Source organism: Oncorhynchus masou, chromosome 1, assembly GCF_036934945.1.
Source record: "Oncorhynchus masou masou isolate Uvic2021 chromosome 1, UVic_Omas_1.1, whole genome shotgun sequence".
NCBI lineage: Eukaryota > Metazoa > Chordata > Actinopteri > Salmoniformes > Salmonidae > Oncorhynchus > Oncorhynchus masou.
Window position 1 is genome coordinate 27925246 of NC_088212.1, and position 16395 is coordinate 27941640.

At 42.1% G+C, this 16395-nt stretch overlaps 2 protein-coding genes across 4 annotated transcripts in view; one reads left to right on the forward strand and one right to left on the reverse strand.

The window, feature by feature from the left end:
* The first annotated feature begins 4357 nt into the window (after window positions 1–4357).
* On the forward strand, window positions 4358–6510 carry LOC135550310 (coiled-coil domain-containing protein 74A-like). 2 transcript variants are annotated; one of them, XM_064981113.1, is made up of 8 exons: window positions 4358–4493; window positions 4894–5133; window positions 5229–5270; window positions 5414–5510; window positions 5622–5814; window positions 5938–6041; window positions 6124–6180; window positions 6265–6510. In XM_064981113.1, the coding sequence occupies exons 2-8, from the start codon at window positions 4974–4976 to the stop codon at window positions 6398–6400; spliced, it is 789 nt and encodes a 262-aa protein (XP_064837185.1). In that variant the 5' UTR covers window positions 4358–4493; window positions 4894–4973; the 3' UTR covers window positions 6401–6510. The 2 variants fall into 2 exon arrangements, with proteins under 2 accessions (XP_064837185.1, XP_064837099.1); XM_064981027.1 differs by having other exon boundaries at window positions 4358–5133.
* Window positions 6511–7662: 1152 nt separating this feature from the next.
* LOC135541036 (protein turtle homolog A-like) overlaps window positions 7663–16395 on the reverse strand; it is a 47230-nt gene continuing 38497 nt past the window's right edge. Inside the window, exons 17-22 of one of the 2 annotated variants that reach the window (XM_064967176.1) lie at window positions 15995–16165; window positions 13819–13855; window positions 10016–13540; window positions 9694–9863; window positions 9358–9546; window positions 7663–9054 (exon numbers count right to left, since the gene is read on the reverse strand). In XM_064967176.1, the coding sequence (XP_064823248.1) occupies window positions 9374–9546; window positions 9694–9863; window positions 10016–13540; window positions 13819–13855; window positions 15995–16165 (4076 nt within the window). In that variant the 3' untranslated portion in view covers window positions 7663–9054; window positions 9358–9373. Of the gene's footprint in view, window positions 9055–9357; window positions 9547–9693; window positions 9864–9960; window positions 13541–13818; window positions 13856–15994; window positions 16166–16395 lie in introns of those variants that run through there. The other variant, XR_010455907.1, reaches the window with a different exon arrangement.

Consider the following 16395-nt stretch of genomic DNA (forward strand, 5'->3'; position numbering starts at 1 on the left):
GGTTAGCAGTAAAACCTTGAAATCAGCCCTTGCCTTAACAGGAAGCCAGTGTAGGGAGGCAAGCACTGGAGTAATATGATAATTTTTTTTGGTTCTAGTCAGGATTCAAGCAGCCATATTTAGCAATAACTGAAGTTTATTTAGTGCTTTATCCGGGTAGCCGGAAAGTAGAGCATTGCAGTAGTCTAACCTAGAAGTAACAAAAGCATGGATACATTTTTCTGCATCATTTTTGGACAGAAAGTTTTGGATTTTTGCAATGTTACGTCGATGGAAAGAAACTGTCCTTGAAACAGTCTTGATATGTTCGTCAAAAGACAGATCAGGGTCCAGAGTAACGCCAAGGTCCTTCACAGTTTTATTTGAGATGACTGTACAACCATTAAGATTCATTGTCAGATTCAACAGAAGATCTCTTTGTTTCTTGGGACCTAGAACAAGCATCTCTGTTTTGTCCGAGTTTAAAAGTAGAAAGTTTGCAGCCATCCACTTCCTTATGTCTGAAACACAGACTTCTAGCAAGGGCAATTTTGGGGCTTCACCATGTTTCATTGAAATGTACAGCTGTGTGTCATCCGCATAGCAGTGAAAGGTAACATTATGTTTTTGAATGACATCCCCAAGAGGTAAAATATATAGTGAAAACAATAGTGGTCCTAAAACGGAACCTTGAGGAACGCCGAAATTTACAGTTGATTTGTCAGAGGACAAACCATTCACAGAGACAAACTGATATCTTTCCGACAGATAAGATCTAAACCAGGCCAGAACTTGTCCGTGTAGACCAATTTGGGTTTCCAATCTCTCCAAAAGAATGTGGGGATCGATGGTATCAAAAGCAGCACTAAAGTCTAGGAGCACGAGGACAGATGCAGAGCCTCGGTCTGATACCATTAAAAGGTAATTTACCACCTTCACAAGTGCAGTCTCAGTGCTATGATGGGGTCTAAAACCAGACTGAATCATTTCAAAAACATTGTTTGTCTTCAGGAAGGCAGTGAGTTGCTGCGCAACAGCCTTTTTTTTAATTGAGAGGAATGGAAGATTTGAAATAGGCCGATAGTTTTTTATATTTTCTGGGTCAAGGTTTGGCTTTTTCAAGAGAGGCTTTATTACTGCCACTTTTAGTGAGTTTGGTACACATCCGGTGGATAGAGAGACGTTTATTATGTTCCACATAGGAGGGCCAAGCACAGAAAGCAGCTCTTTCAGTAGTTTAGTTGGAATAGGGTCCAGAATGCAGCTTGAAGGTTTAGAGGTCATGATTATTTTCATCATTGTGTCAAGAGATATAGTACTAAAACACTTGAGTGTCTCTCTTGATCCTAGGTCCTGGCAGAGTTGTGCACTCAGGACAACTGAGCTTTGAAGGAATATGCAGATTTAAAGAGGAGTCCGTAATTTGCTTTCTAATAATCATGATCTTTTCCTCAAAGAAGTTCATGAATTTATTACTGCTGAAGTGAAAGTCATCCTCACTTGGGGAATGCTGCTTTTTAGTTAGCTTTGTGACGGTATCAAAAATACATTTCAGATTGTTCTTATTTTCCTCAATTAAGTTGGAAAAATAGGATGATCGAGCAGCAGTGAGGGCTCTTCATACTGCACGGTACTGTCTTTCCAAGCTAGTCGGAAGACTTCCAGTTTGGTGTGGTGCAATTTCCGTTCCAATTTTCTGGAAGCTTGCTTTTCAGAGCTCGGATAGTTCCTGTATACCAGGGAGCTAGTTTCTTATGAGAAATGTTTTTGGTTTTTAGGGGTGCAACTGCATCTAGGATATTGCACAGGGTTAAATTGAGTTCCTCAGTTAGGTGGTTAACTGATTTTTGTCCTCTGACGTCCTTGGGTAGGCAGAGGGAGTCTGGAAGGGCATCAAGGAATCTTTGTGTTGTCTGTGAATTTATAGCATGACTTTTGATGCTCCTTGGTTGGGGTCTGAGCAGATTATTTGTTGCAATTGTAAACGTAATAAAATGGTGGTCCGATAGTCCAGGATTATGAGGAAAAACATTAAGATCCACAACATTAGTCATGGGACAAAACTAGGTCCAGAGTATGACTGTGACAGTGAGTAGGTCCAGAGACATGTTGGACAAAACCCCCAAAAATGTTCACTTCTTCCAAACTTCTTTGGTAAAAAATGTATCTAAATCTGAAATGTCATAGGGTACAAATTGCAAGAACAGAACACTGTAGTCAGATGTTAACAAAATGTGATTTTGCCTGTTACAGATGCAATATGCAGAAATCGCTATGCCATTTCCTGGTTGATAAAATTCAAATAGTTTGCCTAATTTCAGTTTTTTTGTGACAAAACAAGCATAGTGTAGTGTTGAAATAGCGCACATAGAACAGATCTAATGTTTCTTAGACTTGCTTTCAATGAGAGCGATATCTACAACTCACATTCCAAAGTGAATTTGCTCGGGTCGCAAAAAAAGTAACATATTGCAGCTTTAAACACAAAGTGAGAATTAAGCTCACAAAAAGTGTTTCATGTGAGAATTAGGCAGGTCTGAAGAAAGAAAATTCTTACCTATCGTACGCCCATATTTTGTTTTGTTTTGGGGGTGGGGGGCAAAAAAGGGTAGTGTGCAGTTCCAGTAGTTAGCTATACCTCTACATGGCAAAAGAAAGTACTCTAATTAACTACTGAAAACACTACCAAAATTTGAATTTAGTTCCAACTACCACCAAGCTACTGCAAAATGTAATTAAATTACTAGTTGAACTACATGTAGTTTTACCACTGCCCAATAATGTCTAAAATCTATGAATTTAAAATCTGACAAGAGTAATATTTTACAGACACATAAAGGTAGCTACCCATGAGCATTTATTTCTGAAAAATTGGTCTATATTGATGTTTTGTGAAAAAATTGTCTATATTGATGTTTTGGAAATAAACTGTTACAGTTGAGGCTGCTGAGGGGAGAATGGCTCATAATAATAGCTGGGATGGAGTAGAATGGATGGAATGGAGTGAAAGGAATGGTATCAAACCCATGAAAACCATGTTTTTAATACCATTCCATTTACTCCATTCCAGCCATAATTATGAGCCATTCTCCCCTTAGCAGCCTCCACTGCTATTCAAATGTAGGCTGCACACAATATTTATGCAATCATGTGTGGATGTCTTGAGCCATGTGTGGTCTACAGTATAATTAGGAATTAGAATACTAGAATGGACATGAACCTAATTATGATGGGATAAAGGTCAGGGAGTTGGTCAACCATGGTTTGTCTGTGCTGTGATAAGATATTGTGTAAAATAATGAATTTGAAGAATCTATCTGCACTATATGTTTGTTAGCTAGCTATCCAGACAGTTTTAGAGGAATGATTCCATACATTTTTCACATTAACTGCCAATATGCCAGCATTCCATTCAAACAATGCGGTCACAGCAATAGACTGGCTGAGATCAGTTGATAGGACATGGGACAAGTTGTAGATGCAACAAGTACTGATATTTGGTACGTTCGTAAATTCACTCTGGAGTGCCAGAGAGCACTCAGAGTGCGCTCTGGGCGTTCGTATATTGAGAGCGTTGTCAGATTGTCCGTTTGTAAATTCAGAGTGTTTCACTCTCGGAGTGTTTAGAGTGCAACCTGGAAGCTCCTGCCGAGGAGTAGGGTTGATCCGAGCGATCTGACCTCACAACTGCAGTCAAGCACCCAAGCTAACTAGCTTGTAAGCTACTTCTAGGCATAAATGAAAGAACACCTCACTCTAACCATTTTACTTGCCATAGCAGAGCTGGTTAGGCTGTTTTCATGGTGTCCAGAGCGTTGGTGACTGTAACTGTGCTGCTGGCAACAATTTAATTACGTTTTTTTTTTGCCGATGTTTACTGACACCGGCCAAATTCAACGGGTGTTGAGCTTTCGTAAATGAATCAGTTATTCTGCGCTCTGGAACACTCAGAAGAGAGTCAGAACGAATTTACGAACCCACCCATTGCGTCATATAATAGCACACACAGTTTTCCAAGAAAACAAAAATGCAGACATTTAGGGTATGTTTACATATATTTTATAGGAGATTTATACAGAAAATGTGTATAAAACCCATTTCAACTGTATTTATAATTAGATGACAATTTTTTAGGTTGACAATAATTATATTACACAATTTCTAATATCCTGCCTTACTTTTATGTTCCTGCATAAATAAAATCAAGGTTATGCCTCTACTGCCATTTATTCCAATTTGACTGGTTTGGAGGTCTCATTGACCAATATGGCTGTCATTTTAACTCCATTCTGGAATTTTGAGGGATTATGACATAACCCCTCTAGTAATTAAACAGGACCAATGCTGACTGTCGGTCGCTATGGTAACGACTGTTTTGTTGAAGGGAGGCAAGATTGAGACATCAGGAAGTAAGTCGAGCAGTGCGGAGTCCAGTCTTTTGAAGCTGAAATGTTTAAGATAAGAGAAATGTCGGCATGAACAGCCTAATCAGGACCTATTGGACTATCTGAAAAGTTACGTATTTTTCCATGATCGTGGTCCTCTGCCATGTGTGGCTCTTGGTGCTATTAACTTAGGCTACCATGCTGCTAAGAGATATGTAGCCTAATTTTACCCAGTGGTGGGCTTGGACTGAAATATGTGCTGGTACTTGTTTAATTTGGGCCGGTACTTTTTATATTTAGGTGAACGAACTCTGCAATACTTGTAAGCTAATATTCTATAAGAAGTGCACTAACTCATGCAGTAGACAATTTTAGGTACCGGTAGTTCACTACATTCCAGTGAGCTCCAAGCCAAGTCAAGCACTGATTTTAAAATGGCAAACATTGGAAGCCAGATTCATATATAGTGTCAAGTGGTACGTTAGCTAATAGGCGTGTTGTATTTTCTACTATCATGTCAAAAAAATAGCAGTCCGGAACCTGCCCCACTGGTCCCATGTCGGATGTCACTGAAAATTACCCCGTGACTGCCCAACCAATCCTCCACAAATGATGGACTCAGAAAGTAGAACGTTTCAATGCACCGTGGATTCTGACGTTAGACGACTGGCATCATTGAAGAAGGATGTTTTATTCCTACAAAAACAGCACAGAGAAACACTGAGGAAACTGCATGAGGAAATCGAAGAATTAAAACGTGAAAATAAAGGTATACAGTTAAATGCATCATGAGTATCCTAGTAGGCTAATGTATTATTAAATAGTGTTGTAACAGCCCTAATAATTGATTTATTCAATTTGCAGAACTGCACTATCAATTGATAATGGAGCCACAACAATCAGAAGGTATGAGTAGGCCTATGCCTGATATTTTCTTCTGTAGTTTTTTTCCTCCCACACCATCATGCTATTGGGGAACAAATTGTAAGTGTCCCTCCCTATTGAAATGTATTCTTATACCCCCCCCCCCCTTTCCCCTTGTGGTTTAGTATCTCCAAGATACAGATCTCAAACACAACAGCCCAGCTACACAGAGCAGACCAGCCATCCTCTGCATGGTCTGCCATCTCCATCATCAAGTCTAAGGTAATCATCACACTTAACACCCATATAATATCTTTCTTACATATCATTAATAATAAAATACTTTGGTGGCAGTGTTGATTGAACATTCTCTTTATTTTCACTCACACGCAGAGTGGATACAGCAAGCACATCTCATCTTTTAAGATCAGATTTAAATGCAAAATCAAAAAGGGGGTTGATCACATCCTTGCTTCCCCTGCGGATTGATGGTGGTCCATTTCACTCCCCCTATGCCCCCACCCTGCAGGAGTGTGAGGTCATCATTAGACAGCTCTGTAAAAACAACAACTTGCAGTCCCAGGAGGTAGGCTATAGAGAGGACCCTACTGTATCATGTTCTGCTCTCATTCCATGTCAGCATGTAAGAACACCATGTCACATTTAATCTTAGAATGTTAAAACTCTCTTCTCTCAACTTGTTTTTCAGCTGCTACGTGTGAAGGCCATCCTCAAAGACATAATAGTCAACAACAAGAAAATGTCCCAAGAGGCTTACACACTGACCAAGGCCTACCCCTCTGATGCAGACAGGTGAAATAGCCTACACAATTTATCAAAATGTTTGGAAAAACTCATCCCTAAAATAGTCTTCATATTTAATTATTTATTTCAGAGACAAAGACATTGGAATGTTTCCAAAACTACCTCTCAAGTCGCTGCCAAAAAAAATGTAAGTCAGTCATGCTATTTATAGTGTTATTAATGTGCTCCGTGATATTACTTAAAATAAGCATATTATTTTTTCCTTCTGAAGGCCCCCAGCCTCGATTGGCATGAGAGAAAGAGAAATCTTGCCAGCCATCAAACAGAGCCTAAACTCCAGAATAGCAGAGAGGCAGAAGAAGGCACAAGCTGTGCTGAGATCCCGTCTGAGAAGAGTGGTGCAGTAGGACACTGCATTATCATCACAAAATATGCATCCCTCAGTTTTGAACTGAGTGTGTTGTCTGTGAATAAAGTAAAGGTGTAAAGTCTGTGAATGATACAATCTTGAGTTCCATCTCACTGTTTAAAAAAAAAAAAAATTATTTCACCTTTATTTAACCAGGTAGGGTAGTTGAGAACAAGTTCTCATTTACAACTGCGACCTGGCCAAGATAAAGCATAGCAGTGTGAACAGACAACAACACAGAGTTACACATGGAGTAAACAATTAACAAGTCAATAACACAGTAGAAAAAAATAGTCTATATACATTGTGTGCAAAAGGCATGAGGAGGCAGGCGAATAATTACAATTTTGCAGATTAACACTGGAGTGATAAATGATCAGATGGTCATGTACAGGTAGAGATACTGGTGTGCAAAAGAGCAGAAAAGTAAATAAATATAAACAGTATGGGGATGAGGTAGGTAAATTGGGTGGGCTATTTACCGATAGACTATGTACTGCTGCAGCGATCGGTTAGCTGCTCAGATAGCAGATGTTTGAAGTTGGTGAGGGAGATAAAAGTCTCCAACTTCAGCGATTTTTGCAATTCGTTCCAGTCACAGGCAGCAGAGAACTGAAATGAAAGGCGGCCAAATGAGGTGTTGGCTTTAGGGATGATCAGTGAGATACACCTGCTGGAGCGCGTGCTACAGGTGGGTGTTGCCATCGTGACCAGTGAACTGAGATAAGGTGGAGCTTTACCTAGCATGGACTTGTAGATGACCTGGAGCCAGTGGGTCTGGCAACGAATATGTAGCGAGGGCCTGCCGACTAGAGCATACAGGTTGCAGTGGTGGGTGGTATAAGGTGCTTTAGTAACAAAACGGATGGCACTGTGATAAACTGCAACCAGTTTGCTGAGTAGAGTATTGGAGGCTATTTTGTAGATGACATCGCCGAAGTCAAGGATCGGTAGGATAGTCAGTTTTACTAGGGTAAGTTTGGCGGCGTGAGTGAAGGAGGCTTTGTTGCGGAATAGAAAGCCAACTCTAGATTTGATTTTCGATTGGAGATGTTTGATATGAGTCTGGAAGGAGAGTTTACAGTCTAGCCAGACACCTAGGTACTTATAGATGTCCACATATTCTAGGTCGGAACCATCCAGGGTGGTGATGCTAGTCGGGCGTGCGGCCTTGACCAATAAAATTAACATGAGTGTAAACTGGATAGTTCAGGACCCTGTTCAATACTTCGATGTCAAATAATGTCACATTCTGGTGCATTCAGAATAAAATCATTTATTCAATACAAACATACAAATTACAATAAGAACAACCAAATGTGCAGATATATTTTTTCAAACCCAGTTGGAACAAAACATTAAAAAATGTATTAAAAAAATGCAGATGTGCTCCAAATGTACAGATTTACAGCCACTCCTTATGTATAGTACAGGCCTCAATTCTTTTTTTATTTTCCTTTTTTGGTTACTGTAAAACAGTTCCAGTATAAAGTACAGTTTTGTCATTACATAACAAAAGTCAGGACACATTTTTATGCATAAAATGTACAACAATAAAGGGAGACTTCTTATTCCAACATATAATTAATCTTAACTGAGTATATTCACAGTGTGGTTTTCACATCAATGATGTGAATTTGCATGTAAACATTGTTGCATATCAAAACCCATGTTAATAAATATACAATAATGCTAATTATGCTTGTAGTACAAAAGATAAAAAATAATGATTAAAATATATATAGTACTTAATCTCAAACCATATATTGTTATTCTTGATCTCTAATAATTTAATATATGCTTAATTTGGGAATATGTTTAACCATATTTGTGAACAGTGAACTACCTTATTTTTGACAAAGGTAAAGCAAAGATGATACACAACCTTTCCCTGTCACGAACAACATGAGATATTTTTAAATTCAAGTCAAGAAATGTCAGCATGAATTCTTTTTCATATGATCGAGTATTAAGATGTTGAGTTTTTGAATGGTACCAAAAATATAAGGTTTAATTGTCTAGGGCTACAGTACATGAACACATTTACACTGTTAACTCTTACAAGCAATCACTCAACACTTTCCTGTTAGTCTGAAATACTCTGCAGAGAAAACTGAGAATGATTACAAACACATAAATGAGGGAGATTCACCTGTGACAAGATTGTAATTGGGAAAGATTTTTTTTTTTTTAAAGTTTTTCTACCTACTGTAACAATGCAATACAAAGATGAAGCCTCGCTCACTCAAAGCACAATCCATTTCCCTTGGGGATTGGTGACTCTAAATGCAAAATAGTGTTTGTGTTGATTACACAAAACACAAGAAATATAAATATCCAGCATCTCATAATAGGCTTCAAACAGATCAAAGTATTATTCTGTGTCAATAATGATGGCACACAACACAAGTATCAATATCTGTGGCAATTGGTGTGTACAATGAGCGCCATATAATTAAGCAGCATATCCGGTCTGTCAGTTGGCATTGTTCTGTCCACAGAAGATCCAGTTGAACTGTTGAGGATATGGATTTTGTACATATAAAAAATTAGGTATCATGAAGCTTCAATAAAGATATCCAGCATTTATCGAGGACCACAGTGCTGTATTATGGCATCTGAGAAACTATTTGCTTCCTTTCTTTGAAATATCTGAAACACAAAATGATAGAATACAGCACACTGTTAAATACATTCCCAGGACAAACAATACATCAAAATACTGCAAGATAGTCATTCCATTAGCTAGTACTGCCTGCTGTTGTCCCTGACAATTTTCATCCATCTGTTGTGAAATTGTGCATTGCTTAAAAAGACAGCGTTGTAAAATGAAAGGAAAAAGTGAATGTACAATTTCACAACAGAGAGGGATGAAAACTGTTCGGGACAAAGGCAGGCAGTGAGAGGTCAAAGAGAAGGTGAGAGGGTAGCAGTAGCAGGCAGAGAGGAACGGACCAAGGTGGGCAGGCGGTTAGAGGAGCGCTGAGTTGGAGTCTGTGTCGGGTGGGAGGCAGGGATCACTGGTGCAGGAGGATCCCTGAGCGCGCTTGTACTCCTGGTACTCCAGGCGGAGTGCGTTGAAGCGCGCCTCACTTAGGGAGCGACTGTATTGGCAGCGAGGTGGGTTGGAAACTGGTGAACTGACTGAGGGGCGGGAAGGAGAGGAACAGCATGGAATGGGAGAGTCATGGGTACAACTCACATCACCACAACCACAACAAAAGGCACAAATGAATTCACACATGATATGATACATTCAGTGTGGTGAATAATAACATACTATTCTCTTACCATTCCTGTGGCGGTCCTGGAGGCCAGCCGCAGAACGGGGTCGATCATGCCTGCCCTCCCCCCTGCCCCGTCTTACCACTGCCTGTGGCTTCATGGCCTCCAGGACTTCCGAGTCCACACAGACGTCAGTAGAATCCCACTCATAGCTCTCATCAACTGATGTGTTCCTTCTATTGACAGACACACAAAACAAGTGGTCAGTCAGACATACTCAGGACAATAGCAATAGTTTAACAGTATATCAATAACATATTTGCAATATCCTACATTTTTTGGGCTGTGAAGAAATCTGTGTGATGTTGGACTGGTGCGGTAGTTTCACCTTTTCTTTCTCCGCTCAAGTAGATCCATCTCGGCTCTGTGTCTCTGTGTCTCACTTTCCTCGGTTGTCTCTGGGGAGCTGAGAAGGGTAGGAGTGATAGAGAGAGACTGGCGAAGGAGGCCAACGCTACCTCTCCCACTGCTCTGACTGGCATAACTGGCCCTCCCTCCTTCCCTGTTATCTCTCATCTCCACCTCTGCCCCCACCCCCTTACCCATCCCTCTCTCTGCTTGTCTATGACTGTCTACATCTCTGGGTGGGAAAGGGCCACCATGGTAGGGTGAGGGCCAGCTATACATCCGGGGCAGGTTGGGCCTCGGTGGGCCCCTCTTGGACTCTATCGGTCTGGGGTAGTCCCCCCTCATGCCTGGTCTGGGTGGGTATTTGTCTGGTCTGGGTGGGTACTGGGGTATTGAGAAATCCATAGGAACGTATATGTGCTGTACAGACCTCAGGGCATCCTGATATGTGGTAGGTGACCTGGATGCATCAGGATAAGCACTGGCCTGTCTACGCAGATCAGATAGGTCTCGTCTAGCAGAGCCAGGGGGTTGACTTGGTGGGTACATGGAGGAGCTTAGGTAGGTATAGGAAGAACTGGATAGGGATCTGTCATACCGAGGCCTCTCCAGGGATCTTTCAGCATACCTAGCCCTTTCCAAGCTGCTTACACTCGGCCGTCTAAAAGGGACACCTTCTTGCCACAATGGGCCTGGCCTGGAGAAGGAGGATGCAGGGGTGTGTCCTAAACTATAGGACTTGACCTGGACGTCTGAGTTTGGGAACTTATCCCAGTAACATTTCTCTGAGACATAAGTCCTTGGGCTTTCAAAATGCTCCCATTTCTGTGACCCTAAGCTGATGGACTTCTTCAGAAATGGACGAGGCTGTCCCATGCCTGAGAGTGTTCTGCAGGGGCCGATGCTCAGAGATTTCTTCATGAATGGTGCACGGGGTTGATGGATCTTAGAGGCTATTTTATTAGTCCTGTTGCCCTGAGAATGAAGTCTTTGGGCTTGTTCTGAATATGACTCTGGTTTACCGGTAAAAGTGTCAGGGTGTTCTGACACAACGTCTGCCATGCCTTTATCTGCACTAACCAACGTCTTGACTGGACTTAAACCCCTTCTCGATAGTTGTCTCTCTGAGGCTGTGGTCTTTTGACTAATCAGTGGTTGCGACTGCTCATGGTTGTGATGATAACTCCCTGTGAGTTCTGAACCAGGTGATTGTTTTTTTGACCAGTCTGGAATCCCAGCTTTGTGGCTTGAATCTGTTGCTTCCACTTGCAGAGAGTATCTGTAGGCTGGCTTCTCAACTGCTTCTGAAGTTCCTGCTTGACCAACAGAGTGTCTGTTTTCTAAAAAAGAAACTTTTTTTTGGCATGAACTTGTCTCAAGGTTCTCCTGCACATGAACTGCCCAGTCTTTTGGAACCACGTCTGGCTTACCTTCCAGAGAAGTCTCTGTCTGTGGCTCTACGCTTTGGCAAGTAGTGACTGTGAGTTCAGATTCATCCCCAGAGTCATCCACACTCATCTCAATGAAACCTGGGAGGCTCAAATACTCCAGAATTGCACTTGTCTGCAGTGGGGACATTTTGGGAGCCTGGTTTGTCTGCTTGTTCTTGAAAGACTCTGAGACTCTGGCAACAGAGAACTGGGACTGGTCACAATCATACTCTTCCAGAAGAGTTAAGTGGGAAATGTGACTGGGGCTGTCACTAAAAAGCGCCCTATCACTTCTTCTGGAGTGTGTCCTGACACACTCTCTCTCCTGCTCAGTGTATAACAGTGAACTCTGAGGGTCATTCCCAATCTTATCATCTATCACTTTCCCTTTGGCCCCTGCTTTGTGGAGCTCATAGGGCAAAGTAGAATAACTAGAAGGACTCTGATTTACTCTCTCCCTAAGGCCATCTATTGTCTCTGTTTTCTCAGACAGACTATATGATGCAGTGCCTGGGTAAGGCTGAACAGGACTTGTGGCCCTTACTCGATCTGCTGAAACAGATCTGACACTTTCAGCTGCTGGCTCCAGATGCTGTGTACCACAAGCAAAAGATGATCTTTGTTGCTTATTTTCCCTCCAGCCTTCCTCAACCATAGAGCTTCTACGATACGTGTCCTGCTCTCTTTCTACAGTTCTGTCAGGATTCCTCGACCTGGCTCTGCTTCTGGCTGTTCCTTGACCAATAGGTGGGCTTTCTGATGTAGGGGAGAGCAGAGATAGAGTGGTGCATTGAGTGGCTGGGGAGCATGAGCAGTCTTCAGGTAGCGAGTCCTTCATGGCCGACCCAATGTGACCTTGGTGAGGATGTTGGACCCTTGGTGTCGTGCTTTCTAAGGGGCTCTCCACTGGGATAAGGCTGTTGATAGAGGTGACTGGGCTGATGTTCCATTGGATGTAGGAGGAAGGGAGCCGGTCCATTGGGCTGCTCGTGTTCCCAAAGTAGCAGGCCCTCCTATAGTCCAACAGCTGATGGGTCTGCCCGGAAGCCCGGTGGGCTTTGGGACGTAAGGTAATGTCTTGTGGCTTCCATATAGGATCCTCAGCCCCTGAACTATCCAGTTCCCTGTTAGGGCTTTCTGCCTTTTCAGGCTGCTTTTCCTCTTTCTCCCGCTCCCTTTCCCTCTGGCTGGTGGTATAGTTCTCCAGCTCCCTCTCCATCTCCTCCCTCTCTTTGGCCAACTGCAGACACTTGCTGAGGTTATCCCGCTCTTGTTCACTTGTATCAATCTGTGAGACCAGTGTTCTGGTGTTGGTCAGCTGGCTCTCTCTCCCCATGGTATGGTAGCCTGCTTGGTGATGCCTGTCCCTCTCCAGCTGTCTGGCTCTCCTGCCCAGGCTGGGGAAGATGTCCTCTGGGTGCCCAGCATGGTATCTTTTCAGTGAGTCACAGGCTCTCTTCTCACTGCTGTCGGAGTAGAAGCTGTCTCTCTCCAGCAGAGCCTCTGAGATGCCCTGCTCGTCATCAGAGTAGAAGCAGCCGTGACGGGAGAAGTTCCTGGCCATGGCCCTCACTCTACCCGGGGAAGCAGGGGGCTTGCTAAGGTCTGTAACTTCCACTGTAAGGTAGGAGTCCTTTCTCTCTCCCCTCTCAGAGCTCAGACTGCTGGACTTTGGAGAGTCTTTGAAAGATGTCTGATTGCTCCCTGTGCCGCTATCTCCCCCATTGGTTTTGGTTTGTAGGAAGACTGTTTTCACGTTTTTCTTCATGTGGGAAAGAGTAGACCCCTCTAGCAGGGGCTGGACAATGAAACGTCCATCTGGGCCTCTTGAGATGGACTCCAGCGCAGAGGGTGAGGGGGCATTACCCCCCAGGTGGCTCTCAAAGATGGTGTAGTGGGGTGGGGGAGAGGAGCTGGACAGGAGCTGACTACGCTGGTCCTGGTACTCTCCACGGCTGCCTTTATCAAAGGAGGAACGGTCAGACTGGGAAGATGAGGAGTTGGGGAAGAAAGACAGGGGAGGACACAGCTTTATCTTCAGAATGCTGTCAGGGCTGTCAGAAGGCGAGCGAGCTCTGAGGAAGAGAGAAGAGTCATAGGAGAAGGGATGAGTTCAGTTGAACAGAATAAGACAGGATATTGCAATATTACATTATTGTTTCAAGCTTAAAAGAACAATATGTAATGATGCATTCAGTGGCTACAAATTGCTATGCTTATTGTTATGAGAAGCAGATAAACACACATTAATATGCAATGATTCTTAAAAAAGGGCACATAAGAATGGAAAATGGGTTGATTAGAATACAGCCAATGCAACGAGGGAAATATGCTGGTATGGATGGGCACTTACTCTGGAGAAGGACTCTTCTGGAAAGCAGAGGGGAGATCTGGAAAGGGAGAAAAGGTCAAACAATGGCACATATAAGTCTCCCACACCAATGCTGTCAACTGAAATAGATTAACATGCAATTACATGAAAAGGAACCAGGCTTTGGACCAGCTCTCAAGGCTTTGGAAATCCAGCTTAATAGGCTTTGAAAATAGTTTAGTTGCTACATCTGTTTTTGGACATAAATTAATTATATATACACATTGATTCTTGAAGAATATAACTTATACACAGTACCAGTCAAAAGTTTGGACACACCGACTCATAAAAGGGTTATTTTTTTTACTATTTTCCACATTGAAGAATAATAGTGAAGACATCAAAACTATGAAATAACACATGGAATCATGTAGTAATCAAAAAAGTGTTACAAAAATCAAAATATATGTTATATTTGAGATTCTTCAAAGTAGCCACCCTTTGCCTTGATGACAGCTTTGCACACTCTTGGCATTATTTCAACCAGCTTCATAAGGTAGTCAACTGGAATACAATTCAATTAACAGGTGTGTCTTATTTAAAGTTAATTTGTGGAATTTCTTTCCTTAGTGTGTTTGAGCCAATTAGTTGTATTGTGACAAGGTAGGGATGGTATACAGAAGATAGCCCTATTTGGTAAAAGGCCAAGTCCATATTATGGCAAGAACAGCTCAAATAAGAAAATAGAAATGACACTCCATCATTACTTTAAGACATGAAGGTCAGCCAATACGTAAAACTTCAAGAACTTTGAAAGGTTCTTCAAGTGCAGTCGCAAAAACCATCAAGCACGAAGATGGAACTGGCACTCATGAGGACCGCCACAGGAAAGGAAGACCCAGAGTTCCCTGTGCTGCAGAGGATAAGTTCATTAGAGTTACCAGCCTCAGAAATTGAAGCCCAAATGAATGCTTCACAGAGTTCAAGTAACAGACACATCTCAACATCAACTGTTCAGCGGAGAGTGGGTGAATCAGGCCTTCATGGTTGAATTGCTGAAAAGAAACCACTACTAAAGGACACCAATAAGAAGAAATGTCTTGTTTGGTCCAAGAAACACCAGCAATGGACATTAGACCAGTGGAAATCTGTCCTTTGGTCTGATGAGTCGAAATGTGATATTTTTGGTTCCAACCACCGTGTCTTTGTGAGACGCAGAGTAGGTGAACGGATGATCTCTGAATGTGTGGTTCCCACCATAGAGCATGGAGGAGGTGTGATGGTGTGGGGGTGCTTTGCTGGTGACACTGTCTGTGATTTATTTAGAATTCAAGGCACACTTAACCAGCATGACTACTACAGCATTCTGCAGCAATACGCCATCCCTTCTTGTTTGTGCTTAGTGGGACTATCATTTGTTTTTCAACAGGACAATGACCCAACACACCTCCAGGCTGTATAAGGGCTATTTGAACAAGAAGGAGAGTGATGAAATGCCTCATCAGATCACCTGGCCTCCACAATCACCTGACCTCAACCCAATTGAGATGGTTTTGGATGAGTTGAACCGCAGAGTGAAGGAAAAGCAGGCAACAAGTGCTCAGCATATGTGGGAACTCCTTCAAGACTGTTGTGAAAGCATTCCAGGTGAAGCTGGTTGAGAGAATGCCAAGCGTGTGTAAAGTTATCATCAAAACATGTACTTTGAAGAATCTAAATCTAAAATATATTTTGATTTGTTTAACACTTTTTTTGGTTTCTACATGATTCCATATGTGTTATTTCATAGGTTTGATGTCTTCACTATTATTCTATAATGTAGAAACAAGTACAAATTAAGAAAAACCCTTGAATGAGTAGGTATGTCCAAACTTTTGACTGGTACTGTACATGTATGCCTCATGAGCTCAGCTCAACTCAATCAGAATCCAAAATAAAAGCTTGTTTTACTCCAATGTTTGTTAACATGGGAAACCCTGACAATATGCTTAAAACTATCATTTTGATATCTTGGATGGTCAGTACATTGCACCAATAGCTATTTCTATGAGTGGTAACATTTCTCCAGGCCCATCTTTCAGATTTCCATTCCTTTGTTATTGTTTCAACTGCAAATTGCCCATTTAAAGAACCTCTCAGAAAACACTTCAATGGATAGAACGCTTGAAATTCTTTCTCTTTTAGTATCAGGGAAATGTTAGGATAAAACAGTCTTTACCATCTCTCCTCTTCCTGCGCTGATGGGCTCTTCTGTGACTCATAACACAGACTGTCACCAAGGAGAGGATGATTGCCAGGAACAGGAAGCACACTCCACCCAACACACCAGCCAATAAGGGCTCAGGGACAAACTCCAGGAAGCCTGGCCAGACAGGGTACATCTCCATGCCTGCAACCACACCAGGCACAGTGTGTTAGTAATGTACTAACAACACCGTAGAGACAGCCATGCTTTTGGCTAACAATCAGCGTAATACATGTATCAACATAATGACAACTGTCAAGAGTCATGACTATCACCAAGCACAATTAATATAACTGTTACATAATGTTTAGGGCTGTTTAGTCTTTGTCACGCCCTGATCTGTTTCACCTGTTCCTGTGATCGTCTCCACCCCC